The sequence below is a fragment of the Pyrgilauda ruficollis genome, unplaced genomic scaffold (assembly GCF_017590135.1).
Source record: "Pyrgilauda ruficollis isolate IOZ18807 unplaced genomic scaffold, ASM1759013v1 scaffold17, whole genome shotgun sequence".
Lineage (NCBI taxonomy): Eukaryota > Metazoa > Chordata > Aves > Passeriformes > Passeridae > Pyrgilauda > Pyrgilauda ruficollis.
The window spans coordinates 5,906,612-5,920,233 of record NW_024515875.1 but is presented as its reverse complement, the minus strand read 5'-3'; the positions used below and the strand labels follow the sequence as shown (position 1 = coordinate 5,920,233).

The 13,622-nt window shown below is 49.9% G+C and overlaps 1 protein-coding gene across 1 annotated transcript; it reads left to right on the top strand.

Annotated features, from left to right (window-relative positions):
- The first annotated feature begins 705 nt into the window (after nt 1-705).
- On the top strand, nt 706-13,234 carry DRD3 (dopamine receptor D3). Its single transcript, XM_041463903.1, has 7 exons — nt 706-830; nt 2,986-3,277; nt 8,257-8,369; nt 9,579-9,721; nt 10,779-10,975; nt 11,860-12,202; nt 13,027-13,234. The coding sequence occupies exons 2-7, from the start codon at nt 2,996-2,998 to the stop codon at nt 13,221-13,223; spliced, it is 1,275 nt and encodes a 424-aa protein (XP_041319837.1). The 5' UTR covers nt 706-830; nt 2,986-2,995; the 3' UTR covers nt 13,224-13,234.
- Nucleotides 13,235-13,622: the final 388 nt, after the last annotated feature.

The following is a 13,622-nucleotide window of genomic DNA, read 5'->3' as shown; positions in this document are numbered from 1 at the left end:
ACGCCCTTGCTGCGGACCCCGGCGCCAAAACTGGCCCAGACGCCTTCCGCCGCGCCCCTTCAGCAGCAGGGCAGCCTCTCGGCACTGAGGGGGGCGCGGGCAGCGCAAGCCCGGCCCCGCTGCCCCTGGCCGGGCACCGCGGGGTCCCGGGGCAGGGGGCGGGCGGGAGGAGGTGGCCAGCCGGGTTCCGCCCCGCGGCTCCGCGCCGGGAAGGCGGCAGACGGGAGAGGGTCGAGCCGGGAGTCAACGGGACCGGAGACCAGACCGGGACCGAGCTCTGCTCGGCGGCGGCACGGCCCGACGGGCGGGGGTAAGTCCTGACTGCTGCCTCCCGCTCCCCTTCCGCCCGGTGCCGGCAGTCCCTTTTCCCGCGGCTCCCCGCCTCCCTCCCTGTCCCCGGGCTCCCGGCGCCCCGGGCTCCCGGCGCCCCGGGCTCCCGGCGCCCCGGGCTCCCGGCGCCCCGGGCTCCCGGCGCCCCGCTTCGCCTCCAGGCAGGAGCAGCTCCAGCCCTCAGCAAAGCACGCCCTTGCTGCGGACCCCGGCGCCAAAACTGGCCCAGACGCCTTCCGCCGCGCCCCTTCAGCAGCAGGGCAGCCTCTCGGCACTGAGGGGGGCGCGGGCAGCGCAAGCCCGGCCCCGCTGCCCCTGGCCGGGCACCGCGGGGTCCCGGGGCAGGGGGCGGGCGGGAGGAGGTGGCCAGCCGGGTTCCGCCCCGCGGCTCCGCGCCGGGAAGGCGGCAGACGGGAGAGGGTCGAGCCGGGAGTCAACGGGACCGGAGACCAGACCGGGACCGAGCTCTGCTCGGCGGCGGCACGGCCCGACGGGCGGGGGTAAGTCCTGACTGCTGCCTCCCGCTCCCCTTCCGCCCGGTGCCGGCAGTCCCTTTTCCCGCGGCTCCCCGCCTCCCTCCCTGCCCGGTTTTCCCCAGCCCCCGGCCCCCCGCGGCATCGCCGGGGCACACGGCAGCCGGGCCCGGGGGCGCCACGGGGAGCGGCGCAGCTCCCGCTGTCCCTCGGGTGCGGGAGCAGCGGAGCGGCGGGAGCGGAGCAGCACCCGCAGGACCCCACGCTCGGACCCCGAACCCTTTCCCGCACCTGGACCTGCCATCCGGGCCGGGACAGGCACCCGGACCCCTCCGAAGCGGTGACGCACGGGAGGAGCGTCCCCTTTCTCCCCCTTTCCCCCCTTTCCCCTCCCCCTGCTCTTTCCCACGGCTGCGCCTCTTGTCCCATGGCAGTTTGTCGCCCCGTTACCCAGGGTGGTGGGTGTCCTGCCAGCCCTCTGTGAGGGGGGGGGGGGGGGGAGCGTTGAGGACAGTCCAGGGATGAGGAGTCTGGTGGGGCTGGGAGGGATCTTGGTAGAGAAGACTGACTTTGGGATAAGAGTCGAAAATAGTGCTCGTGAATATAAGAAACAGAAGACAAGACAGGAAACCAACAGCCAAATTGTGTGTTGGGCTGCCTTGCGCCTTCTGGTTATGTATATTATGGGTGGTGTTTTGTTCATTCCCTGTTCTGGCCTTGCTTTATCACCTAGGCAGCTGCTTTTTCCAGCACTACAGTACCGGCCTTTCCTGGCTCCAGACAATACAGAATTCCCAGAGTAGGAACTGTGTGCAAGGGACACAGTAAAATGAATCCTGTCTTTGGGTGGCTGCAGCTCAACTGTTTTATGAACAGTCCTGGACCCAGCAGCAGCAGTCATGCTACAAGAGATCTTTGTGATCCAGTGGAAAGCTTAACTTCTTTGTCAGTGTCAGGCAGAAGAAAGATAGAGGAGACAAGCACAAGCCATAAGAGATTGTTTCACCCCTGTTCTGAGGGATCTGTGTTCACAAGACATGGGGAAGTTCAGTTTCCATCTCATTCAGCCCTTGTCCTCTCCCAGCTACAAAGCATCAGGGGGGAGTGGCAACAGTTTTAAGGATGAGTATATCCCAAGGGGCTGGAGAAATTTATACCCATTGCACAGCTGTGCATCACAGATGCTGCTGTTCAAGGGGTGAGGTGAAACAGAGTAATATTTATACCACTGGCATTGCAATGTTTTGTCCTTGATTTTCATACCTGTCATACTGATGATGAGTTCAGCAACAGGAGCAGTAGCAAAGGAAAAAAAGATACAAGCCATTAAATGTCATGGAGCAACCTTGGTACAGCAGCTTTCATATTTCTGGAAAAAGATCCTCCTCTTAAATCAAGGAAGGGTAGGTTATTGAGAACAGACTTGAATCTATTGTAAGAAAAAGAAATGCAGAGCACCCTGCAAGCATCTTTCCATTATTTCATCCCAAACATCAAGCTGGTTTGCTTTTCAGCACAGGAAGCACATCTTCTGGCCAGGCATAGAAAACACAGAGCACGGTGTGGATGGAATGGGAACAGCACCAGCAGTCAACCCTTTACAAGGCAGGCAGGGGTTGGGACATGCTGCAGGAAAGGAGGAATTCTGGAGGTGATGCTTGCTGCCAGGCTGCCTAGCACTTGAGTGTGTGAACTTATTGAAGACATTTTTTGATGAGAGAAAGAAGAGGATACTTCCTAGAAGAAAAGATATAAGTTCCAAATTTTGGCCAAGCCCTGGTATGTTTGGGTAGCTGTATTGGGTCTTGCTCATCATTTCAAATTGTTGTCTTTCAGGCTGCACTCTTGCCCGGCTGACTTATACTGTGGTGTGACTTTGGTGCTTCTCAAAACCATTGCCCGCTTTCCAAACAGCTGCATTGGTTGGTAAGATGCACCTTTCACATGCAGACAGGAGGTGAAATCTTGCATTCTTCTCTTGCTTTAGATTCAGTGAAGAACAGAACAGGCCAAGCAAGTCTTTAAGCAAAACTCTGCCTGTATATGAGCAGAAAAAAGACCTTTCTGATTGGCTTGAAGGAGAATTCATACAGAAAGTATAAAAATCATACCAATACCCACAGGGGGTACTGTTTTCCACAGTCATTGCAGAGCTCTGATTTTCAGTCCTTTCTCCTTGCAGTGGCAGCCCCATGGCCCTCTTCACCAGAGCCAGCAGCCATCCTAACACAACAGACCCCATTCCCTGTGGGGCAAACAGCACCGCAGAGCCTGAGCTGCCCCATTCACACGCCTACTACGCCCTCTGCTACTGCATCTTGATTCTGGCCATCATCTTTGGGAATGTGCTGGTCTGCTTGGCTGTGCTGAGGGAACGCACCTTGCAAACCACAACCAACTACCTCGTGGTGAGCCTGGCAGTGGCAGATTTGCTGGTGGCTACTTTGGTGATGCCATGGATGGTGTACCTGGAGGTGAGTACCTCTCAGGAATGATCAGCAGAATTTAACCACACCACTGCATGCGTGGTCTTGTTTCTAATGAAGGCTGTAGCAACGTTTAGACTGATCTGTGTGGAACAGCCCTGGAGCTGTCCTACAGGCTGTGTACTGCTTGGGTGTGCTACATGGAATTATTAAAAAAAAGCTATAATGTGTGTGTGTGTGTGTGTGTGTGCGTGGGAAGCCATCCCAGCAAGATAGAATTAGACTCTTCAGTTTGATTGCAACTAAAAAATATTATTAAAAGTCAAGTTTTATTTCAGACTGGAATAGTCTATCAGCTCAAGTGCATTCCAGTTCTTAATGAAATCACATTATGCTTTGCTTTAGAAAATACTTGGCACTCACTCTTGCTGTGGATAGGGTGGGACTGAGGCACATCTGTGGAGCAGCCTGTGCCCCATACAATGCCTTGGTCATTATTTGTGAGCACAACAGTAGGTCCATTTCCTAGTTGTGTTTGTAGACCCATTCAAGACTAATTTCTGTCTGTGGAGCTTGGATAATCAAAGCAGCTGATGCAAGAGTCATCCAAACAAGAAAGAAAACTCATATGCATCCCAGACCCAAACTACCAACCCTGGCATTGCACAGGACTTCCTATAGAACTGGGCTGTAGGACTCCAGCAAGACTAAGATCTAAAAACAGTCCAAAAAGCCCCAAAGATTTTTTCAATATTTGCTGCTGTTTATGGATCAGCGATGCCATCAATGAAGCAGAAATAGCATCATGCTTCAATACACCATGAACCTGGAAGTCGCCAAATAGTCATTCAGTCCCTAAAACCGTGTAGAATACCTATTCATCTACTGAAGGTTTGCCAAACCAGACTTCAGAACTGGCCCCTATTTATGGAGAAGCTTAAGGTGGATGAATTCCTCAGATTTAAGTGCTGCTTGTGAAGTTTGTGCTTTACACTCCATTCTTAGAGTCATCAATGGCCATGAAATGTGTTATTTTATCAATCATGCAAACCATGTCTCTTTCTGAGAAATGGGAAGACTTTCTTTCTTCTTTTGAGAAGACTGTGACAGAGAGGCAACAGGAACATTTTACAGCCTCAAAATCCTCATCTCCTCTTAAGGAGGTGTCTGGCACAGAAGTGCTATTCAGCAGTGTGTCTAGCAATCTTCTGGGGCCAACATGTAGGTCTGACACACCAATGCTGCTGCCCTCTTCTTTACCGATCCCTGGCTGCTGAAGCTCACCAAGGTTTCCAAAGCAGTGGCATCAGGGCATCCTGCCCACTGGAGTTTGAGGGTGTTAAACACCATCATGCCATGTAGTCGTTGCATAGACAGAGGAGGGCATGCGGCAGCATGGCTGGGAACATCCTCCTCAGTCTTCTCACAACATCCAGTTCTACCTCCAAAGGGGAAGAAAGCTTCAGGAGAAGGTTGTCACTGAGGTCTAATTTGCTAAGACTGTGTGGGAGTCACACTGTCTCCTCATCTTCTCTCCCACATGGGAGCAGTGAGACCTCAACTGCTCTGTGTGCTCCAGGAGCTCTACTGGACTGTGTCAGAGGGAGGACAGAGCTGAGTTACCGCAGCTCAGCAGTCCTGACCACGAGTGCTCTCTGTACTCCCACTGTGCAAACCCATGAGCAGCCATCTCACAGCTGCAGGAGCCAGCAGCAGCCCCAAGCATCAGCTCTCAAACACAAAACCTTCAGGGAGCCTGCTTAGATGCACCACTACTTTCATGCCTGCCATTGCCTGATGCAACTTGGTTTCCTACTTTCCCATCCATGTGCTCCTCAATGTGGCATCACCATTCGTAGCTGAATTGTGGAGATTCTGTTGTTTGTTTTAAGAATTCAGGAGAGTGGTAGATAAGCATAAGTTTAAAAAAATAATCATTGGGCATTCATAAACTGGAAAGCTTCTTATAGAGTTTGGAAGTTAAATATCATAACAGCACAATTTTGTAGATAAAGCAGACTGTTTGTCAAGGAAGATTGGGTGAAAACCTGGCCTGAATAGTCTGTAGGGATCTTGAGCACTGTGTTTGAAAGAGCCAGGATTTCACCCCGGACACTCTTCTGCTGCACAATCACTGAGTGGTAATAAGAGATTGTATCAGCTCATCTCTCTGTAGTTTGCTCTCATCAGCTGTAAGAGATTAATATTTGACCATCCGCCTCACCCAGGCAGATGTGAGGATTCATTCAATTAATACCTGGGATATCCTTTGAGATTCCTGGACAAAAAGCACCAGAGGGATAAAGAAGAAGTACCCTGCCAGCACATGAAAACCAGGAATGCAGACTAGCAGGTTCTAGCTGCTGTAGCAAAGATGATGAGAACAGAGCAATAAAAGGAAGAGCAGAAACAGAATTTTAAAAATTTTGAACAAGGCATGTAATAAAAAGGCTTTTCTTCACTATTAAATTCTGGGATAAATTCTGGATTAATATACCCCACAGGTAAATACTAACTACTTTGCCAACTCCAGCAGAGCTACTCCCCATTTCAGAAGGGGCAGGTGGAAGTGAGAACGGGTTTTAAGCCCAAACATTTTGATCTGTCAAGCACCCACTTACACAAGCTACAGTCTAGTATGCATGTGGCGTGATCTGATAGCATCATCCTGAGAGGGCTCACTTCTGAGCCATCCCCACCAGCACCTTCTTCAGTTTTAATGGTTCACATTCTTGAGCTCAGCATTTTAACATGCTCAGGACCTTGGAAACTCCCTCAGTTAAGTGCTTGTTCATCTGCTGGGTTAGCAGCAGCTGGCTTTCATGTGAACACCTGCCACTGGCTTGGTGAAATATTGTTCAGACTCCATAGCTCACACTGAAACTGCATTGCTTTTTGCCTCAAACTGCAGAAACATCCCTTACTGGGTCCCACTGCAAAGGCTACCAGCATTTTTTTTTAATATATTTTGGAATGGTCAAGCAGATGTCAAAATGAAACTAAAATAAAACCAGTGTAGTGTTTCTTTGGAAGCTGAACCTACCTATTAAGGTCCCTAATCTCAGATGGACAGCCTTCAATCTGCATGTCTTGTAGCTCACCTAACTGTGTAGAAAAGCTCAATGGTTTTGGTTTGACTTTTTCCCCTTTACTTACTTTTTTATAAGAAAACAAAGGAGCACCACCATTAGCAAGAGAACTGGAGAAGAAAGCACAGTCCCCTTCTGCATTCTGCAAGCCAATTCCCATTTCCCTCCCCTGCATTCATTCTGGGTCAGAGGGTCTAATGGAAGACCGCTTCATTCAATACCTGATTTCTGAAATGTAGCAGCTGGGTCCACCAGAGAGCACCCTAAAGACACAGCTCGCCTCAGCAAGTTTCTGTGCCCATGCCACTATCAAAACCATTTACATTTCTCAGGATTATTTCCTTAACAATTATCACAGAGTGAATTTTGTATTTGTACAAGTGCTTTTCTCTGCAGAGGGCTGCATCCTTCCTAGGCACCAACACTCACAGGGTTGACCCACTGCCTGAGAAGCCAAGCTTACTTGTGGCACCCTCTCCAGTATGGTCTGGGATGGGTATTTTTCAATGGGTTTTGAAACCCATTCAAGGATGGATCCTGCACAGACTTACCAAGCAAGGGCTCCACTGTCCCTGTAGTCAGAAGAGTAACCTTCATAACCAGTTTGCACCTTTCTTCCAGCTTGTTCCTGTAGCCTCTTGTTCTCTCACCACACCACTGCTGTGAAAAACCCACCTCCATCTTCTTAGCAACTTGCCTTCAACCTTTTCAATAATCTCCTCCCAGGCACCAGAGGGCTGTTAGTCTGCCACCCCTCAAAACCATCTCTTTTCCAGACTGAAGAAGTCCTGCTCCCTTAGCTGGTGCTCACAGCTGCCCCAGCCCCTGGGAATTGTTTTGGTTGCTCTCCACTGGACTCACTCCTGTTTATCAATGTTTTTCCTCTACTGATGTCTCAAAACCAGGTGCAGTATTCCAGATGTTGTCTAAATAAGAGCAGAGAGACCAGAAAATAGTGGCAGTTTCTGATCACTTCCCAGCAGCCAGCTGAAACAGCAGGATCTACAGGGCTGAAGGCTAAAATCCAGGCTCTCTCCCAAGCATGGACTTTCCCTCATTTTTCTCTCCTGCTCTCCCATTCAGCACAGGACTGGGTTTGTTTGCAGCTGAACAAGGAGGCAGCCTGCCCTCCATCTCCTACAAGGAGTGGGCACAGAGGCAGACCACCTCCCTCGGAATCAGGCTGTCATCCCAACCCCAAAGACAGCAGGGCCACACAGTGCTTGGAACACGCTTGTCAATCAAAAAGGTCGTTGTCAAGAACTTGGTGCCTGCTCCAAAACCCACTTTTCTCCATCACTAAGACTGGCTGTGGCTGAGCTTTCACAACCACACACTTCAGATTAAAAATTCAAAACAACCAGAACAGCTTGGTAGCAACTCAAGCCCCTTTATCTGAGTAGCCTGTGAGTTCTCACTCAGATCTAATAGTCAAAATCTGTAACTGAGGTAAGAATTCAAGTAAGGTTTTTTAGAAGCCTCAGTCTCAGATCTCAGTTTCATACATAAATGCAAAAAATTTGCAGTACTTTTCCAGCTCGGTGCCTTGCAAGAGCACTCAGGCAGCTAAGTTGAGAAAGACTTTCAGCCCTTAGATTTTCTCAGATAATCATTAATCAAAGGATAAATACAGTGATATCAAATTTAAATAATTTTTTCATTTCTCAAGGCTAGGCCTTGAGAGAAGGGATAGCTGCTGTTTATTCTCCCTGCCTCCCTCTGCAAGAGCACATAAAGGATTGAAATTAAAGTGAGGCTCCTTCTCCACGACCTACTGCTGTGTTGTCTTGCACACAACACAGGTGCCTCACTTTCCCTCTGCCCATCACTGCGGAGCTCCTCCAGCTGCTGAGATACTTGGAGGAGAGCAGCTCCTCACACATAACTTGTCAGGAGCTGGTGCAGAGCAAGGCTGACAGTTTTGTGTCACTGGTGCAGGTGACCGGAGGGGTCTGGACGTTCAGCCGTATCTGTTGCGATATCTTCGTCACCATGGATGTAATGATGTGCACAGCCAGCATTCTGAACCTCTGTGCCATCAGCATTGACAGGTGAGACACAGCAGCATCCAGGGGGACAGCCTGGTTATGGGGGTCGGCCCTGTGCCGCAGTGGGGCAGGGACAAAGAAGTGGAGTGAGCACAGACAGCATCAGTGTTCTCAGGACAACAAACCCCTGAAGGTCTGTCCCTGCCACTACTGCTGTTACTGTGGCTCTGCTCACATTGTGCGAGAAGAGGTCTGCACTGGAGGGCAGGGAGACACAAGCAATAAAACTTCCCCAGTAGACAGTCAACCACATCCTCAAGCTTTTTAAAGGCAGGAACCACAATTGCTCATCCAACTCACACTGAGTGTGAAAGAGGGTTTCTCCTTTTGGAGATCTCACTCATGAAGCTTTAATAAACAAAATCCTGCCATATTTACAGAGAGAGATGAAGATTATTGCAGTGTAATCTTGAGCTTTGCTCTGTTTTTCTGCATTTTAAAACTGAGCCTATTTTAAGCAATGCTGAGGGCTGGGAGCCAAAACCTTGGCACATGTGATCCTACTGGGACCAAGTAATGAGAGAAGGGAAAAATACTGCATGCTATACCTTTGTAATGTGTAGTTCAAGGATAATAATGCAAGGCAGCTCTCAGTGCTGCTTTAGTCCGGTGTTCCTCCGTGGGAATCTGTATCCCCATTTCAGTTTGGCTCTGTCTGCAAGATGCAGCCCCCAGGCTCTCCTAAAGATGAAACTCCTGTGCCTTCCAAATTCTTGCTCTGCTGAGCTGCATCTCCTGGAGCACCCCAGCAACTGAAGGTCCTTGGCAACCTGCCCCCGGGCAACCCTCTGCCTGTCAGGCTAACACCAGACCAGGCAGCTGAGACAGAGTTTAGTAGTTTGTGGTTACTCCAGAGAGTGCTCTTTCACAGCAGTGCTCGTGTAACTCTAGGGGCTTGGGAGTTAGGGATTTCCTCGGGTTTCTTGATCCATCTGGTAGCCCAAACCTTGTAGCTTGGCATGCTGTGAGTTCTGCTGAGTATTTCTCTGCACTGATGCCAACTAACTCTGATTTCCTCTGTTCCTCCCCCCAATGCCTCACTTACCATTTCTACAAATTGCTGATTCCATCATCTGATTTTCTCTACTTTCCTCTTCTATTTCTTCACCACATTCACCATCATGTTCCCTGTGCTGCTTTCACTTCTCCCTTTAAAAACCTGGTCCTTTCCCTCCCTCCTTCTCCTCTTCCTGGAGCTGGTTTGGTCTGCAGATACACCGCAGTGGTGAAACCAGTTCAGTACCAGTACAGCACTGGGCAGAGCTCCTGCAGGAGGGTCTCTCTCATGATTGTGATAGTCTGGATGCTGGCATTTGCAGTGTCATGCCCTCTCCTCTTTGGCTTCAATACTACAGGTAGGTGATATCCTGAACAATAGCACACAGCAGGGGTTGACAGTGGAGCTGCCCTGTGTATGGCCAGGTCATTTAACATGGGTCCTGCAGATTTGCCAAGTTACAGGAAATTTTAAGGAACTGGAAAGCACACCATGAAGGGAGAGAAAAATCCCCATGTGCTCTTGTCTATAAACTTGCCATTTGCTCAGGCAGACACTGACTATCGCTCTAAAGGGCAAACCTGCCTGCTCTACTGCCAAATCAATGTCCATCAGGGTGTCCAGGTCTTCAGAATCCCATCAAACAATCACTTTGAGCACACAGAGCAAAACGTGCAGTACATACAGCACACACACACACACCAGACTTAACAGCATCTTGCCGATATCAACGGGTTCAGAAGCACAGTTTTGACTCTGATACAGAACACATTTCTAAACATCAAGGACTGCATACTAGCATTGCTTGTTAGAGACCTCCTCCCTATCCACCTGGCTGTCTGCTTCCTTAACTAATCCCTTGAGGAGGGCAAACAATTTAGCCTCCACCTTGGAAGCAGGTTGGTCTTTTTCCTTTCCCTCAGCTAGGGCAACACGGTGTCCCTGGAGGTAGAGTAGGAGGGGAGGCTTCCTTCTCACTGGGTCACAAACAGAAGCCTCTGTTCCCCATCTGTCCTCTCTGCAGTGCTTGAGACAGGAAAGGGATGGGAGTGGGAAATTCTGCTGCCCCCTTTTGCCTGGTTCAGACAGGGGTGGATGCACACTCTCCATCTAGACAGCTCAGAGGCTGTGAAAGGTGTAAGAGAAAGGATGGCAATAGACATGAGAGGAGAGAGCAGAGCTGTCGGCCAGAAAAGCAGGCAGATGCGTGCTGGCTACTGCTAGATCGCCCTGTGTTGGGTTCATTTTAGGCATCACTTAGGTAATTGGGTTAGCCAGAGCATAATCTGCACTCCTTAGACTGCCTTTGCCCCCAGCCACCTTTTGTCTCGCTTTGCCAACACACCAGATCCTCCTTGTACTAAACCAAATCAGTTCAGCCACTCCTCTCTCTCTCTCTCTCTTCTCCTCCCCAGGAGATCCCAGTGTCTGTTCCATATCCAACCCTAATTTCGTCATCTACTCCTCTTTGGTGTCCTTCTACCTCCCCTTCCTGGTGACCCTGCTGCTCTATGTCCGGATTTACCTCGTGCTCAGACAGAGGCAAAAGAAGCGAACCCTCACCCGGCAGGGCAGCCAGAGCGCCAGCACCAAACCGTGTTATGCGCACCAAGTAAGAGCCACATGAACCCAGCAGGAGCTGTCAAAAAGGAGAGGAATGCATCGTCTCTTCTTCTCAAAGGGTTAAAACGCAGAACAGAAAGCATAAGGAGGGACATGACATGTTTTCATCCCATCCCTCGCTCATACACCATGATATCTGAGGCGCAGAAGCTCCAGTTAAATCCTTTCCAGACCTCTAGAAAGATTATATTCCCTGTGTATCTTTGCCCACTAGAAGTGGCAAGCAGAAAAGAGCACAGCCTTCTTCAGTATTTCTTCAGAGCAGGGTTTTCTCAGCCATGCATAAGTCTTCATTTTTTGCATAATTTCTTCATTTATTGATTTTTATGTCTTCATTTATTGATTTTTGCTCTATGAAGCTTCACTCTCAGGGCTTCACAGGTTTTAACATCTGTTATTAAAATATAAAACCCCTCTTCATCTGACAGACTTAAGAGGTCAAAATACTCATGGTGCATGCAACATTTGTTCCACTGACCTTTCTAGATGAAATACCTGCAACCATGGGAACCAACACAACAGTTTGAAAGGAATTACCTGATCGTGCATATCCACTCCTTTTACCTATCTTTGCACAGTGAAGCTACATTGAAAGGGTGGGGATGCTGAGGGGAGCAGGGCCAACATGAAAATACAGATGAGAGGTTAGCAGAGCAGGTATTCCTGCTCTTACTCTTCCCATGCTTCTCCTTGGTGGGATGGAGGCAAAGTGTTGTCAACTGCTGGTTAACCCCCAGGTCAGTGCAGAGGACGTGGGTGCAATGTAAGAGGCAAGTGAGGCTATGGATAACTCTTACAACTTCCCTCATCATCCTCTGGCCCAATGAGCAGTTTGGATGGTTTCCAGATCTTCTGTGGCATCATCTTTTGCAGGAACACATGGAGAGGAAAGCTTTGCCAAACAGATGCCAAGGCACATTTTCCCCCTGTCTCCCACTCAAATGCACAGGCCAGGAGATGTCTACGAAGAGGAGGTTGCTGACTGTCTTCAGCCTGCAGCGGTACCGAAGCTTCTGCCACGAGGCATCCCTCACCAAGGCACCAGGGACTACCCAAACCAGCAGGTGGGAAGAGAGGAGGAGCACGAAGCCAGCAGTGGAGGTACGGAGGCTCAGCAATGGTAGAACCATCAGCAGCTTGAGGCTGGCCCAGCAGCAGCCCCGACTGATCCAGCTGCGGGAAAGGAAGGCTACACAGATGCTGGCAATTGTCCTGGGTGAGTGAGAGCCATTCTGCCTGTGGGGTGCAAGGGGTGATGGTTTGGGACTTCCAGGAGCACAGAATCTCCTAATACAATATTGAGATTTTTAAAAATGCAAGCTGGGCCTTGGCTTCAGCTGTTATGCTTCACAAACTCAGGAGAGACAGTAGTGGGACATTTAGGGATCTAAAATAATGCTTCCAAATGTTGAGACCCACATATATTAGTATTTTATTTATTGTGTTTTGTTACCCTTGTGTTTAAAATCAGTGGCCAACAAGCCTTACTAGAGGGAGCAACAGCCAATACCTTTCCTTTTCCTTTGTTTTACTATTACAAGGCTGGAACAATCCTAAGTTTCCATACATGCAGAAGCTCTTAGATCTGATTACAGAAGTGGAAACTGAGGCAAGGAGCTGCAGAGGAACCAGTTCATACAGCTGGGTAGAGAAGCCAGGAGACTGGTGTCCCTGTCACCTGCTGCGGTCACCAGATGCACTGTTCCACCCATTAATTCAGTAGTAGCATGGAAATAAAGCAGCCCTAATCCTAACTGATTAAAGCGGCTGAGGCTTTCCCTCAAAGTTGTGGCCACTTGCTTTTGTCTGTCATCAGACCACTTCTGAAGCCCCATACATTCACAAAGCTGGTCCCAAGGAGCCCAAGCTTTTGCCAAATCCCTCTGTGTCAGGAATAAACATGGCCTTCAGTGTTTGTGAAATACAGAAACCTCATGGAAATATTAAGGGGCTGGAGGGAGAGGTCACCAGTGCAGGCCCCTTTCCAAACAGTTGCTGCTCTAAACTCATGGATTGTTTTCTGCCTCTCTCTAAACCCAGGGGCATTCATAGTCTGCTGGCTGCCCTTCTTCTTGATTCACATCCTCAATGCCCACTGCCCATCCTGCCATGTGCCTCCAGGGCTTTACAGTGCTAGCACCTGGCTCGGATATGTCAACAGTGCCCTCAACCCCATCATCTACACAACCTTCAACACTGACTTCCGCAAAGCCTTCCTCAAGATCCTCTGCTGCTGACTGTGGGGCCACACCGGGCTGCACAGGTCTGCAGCAGCCCCCTGGGAGGAGAAAAAGCCAGGGACAAGCCAGTGAGTCCCTCAGTGCTGGGCACAGCCCTGGGTGTGCAGCACATCCACAGTGCATCGCTCTTGGGAGCTGACAGGCTTGCAGGGCACACGCGATCCAAACGCAGATGGCATCCCTCAACTCTGCTGCCTGCATGCTGGAAATGCATTTGCCCTCCCACAGCTGGAACCTCAGCCTGCAGAAGGCACCCAGCTCATGCACAGCAGTCCTAGTAAGAGGACAGGACTTCTTTGATAAGGATCCTGATTTCTTCAGTCAGGAGCCAAGAGTGAAGATTGGATAAGGAAACTTAGAAGAGGAGCACTGATGGAGAAATAACAACTTTCCTGT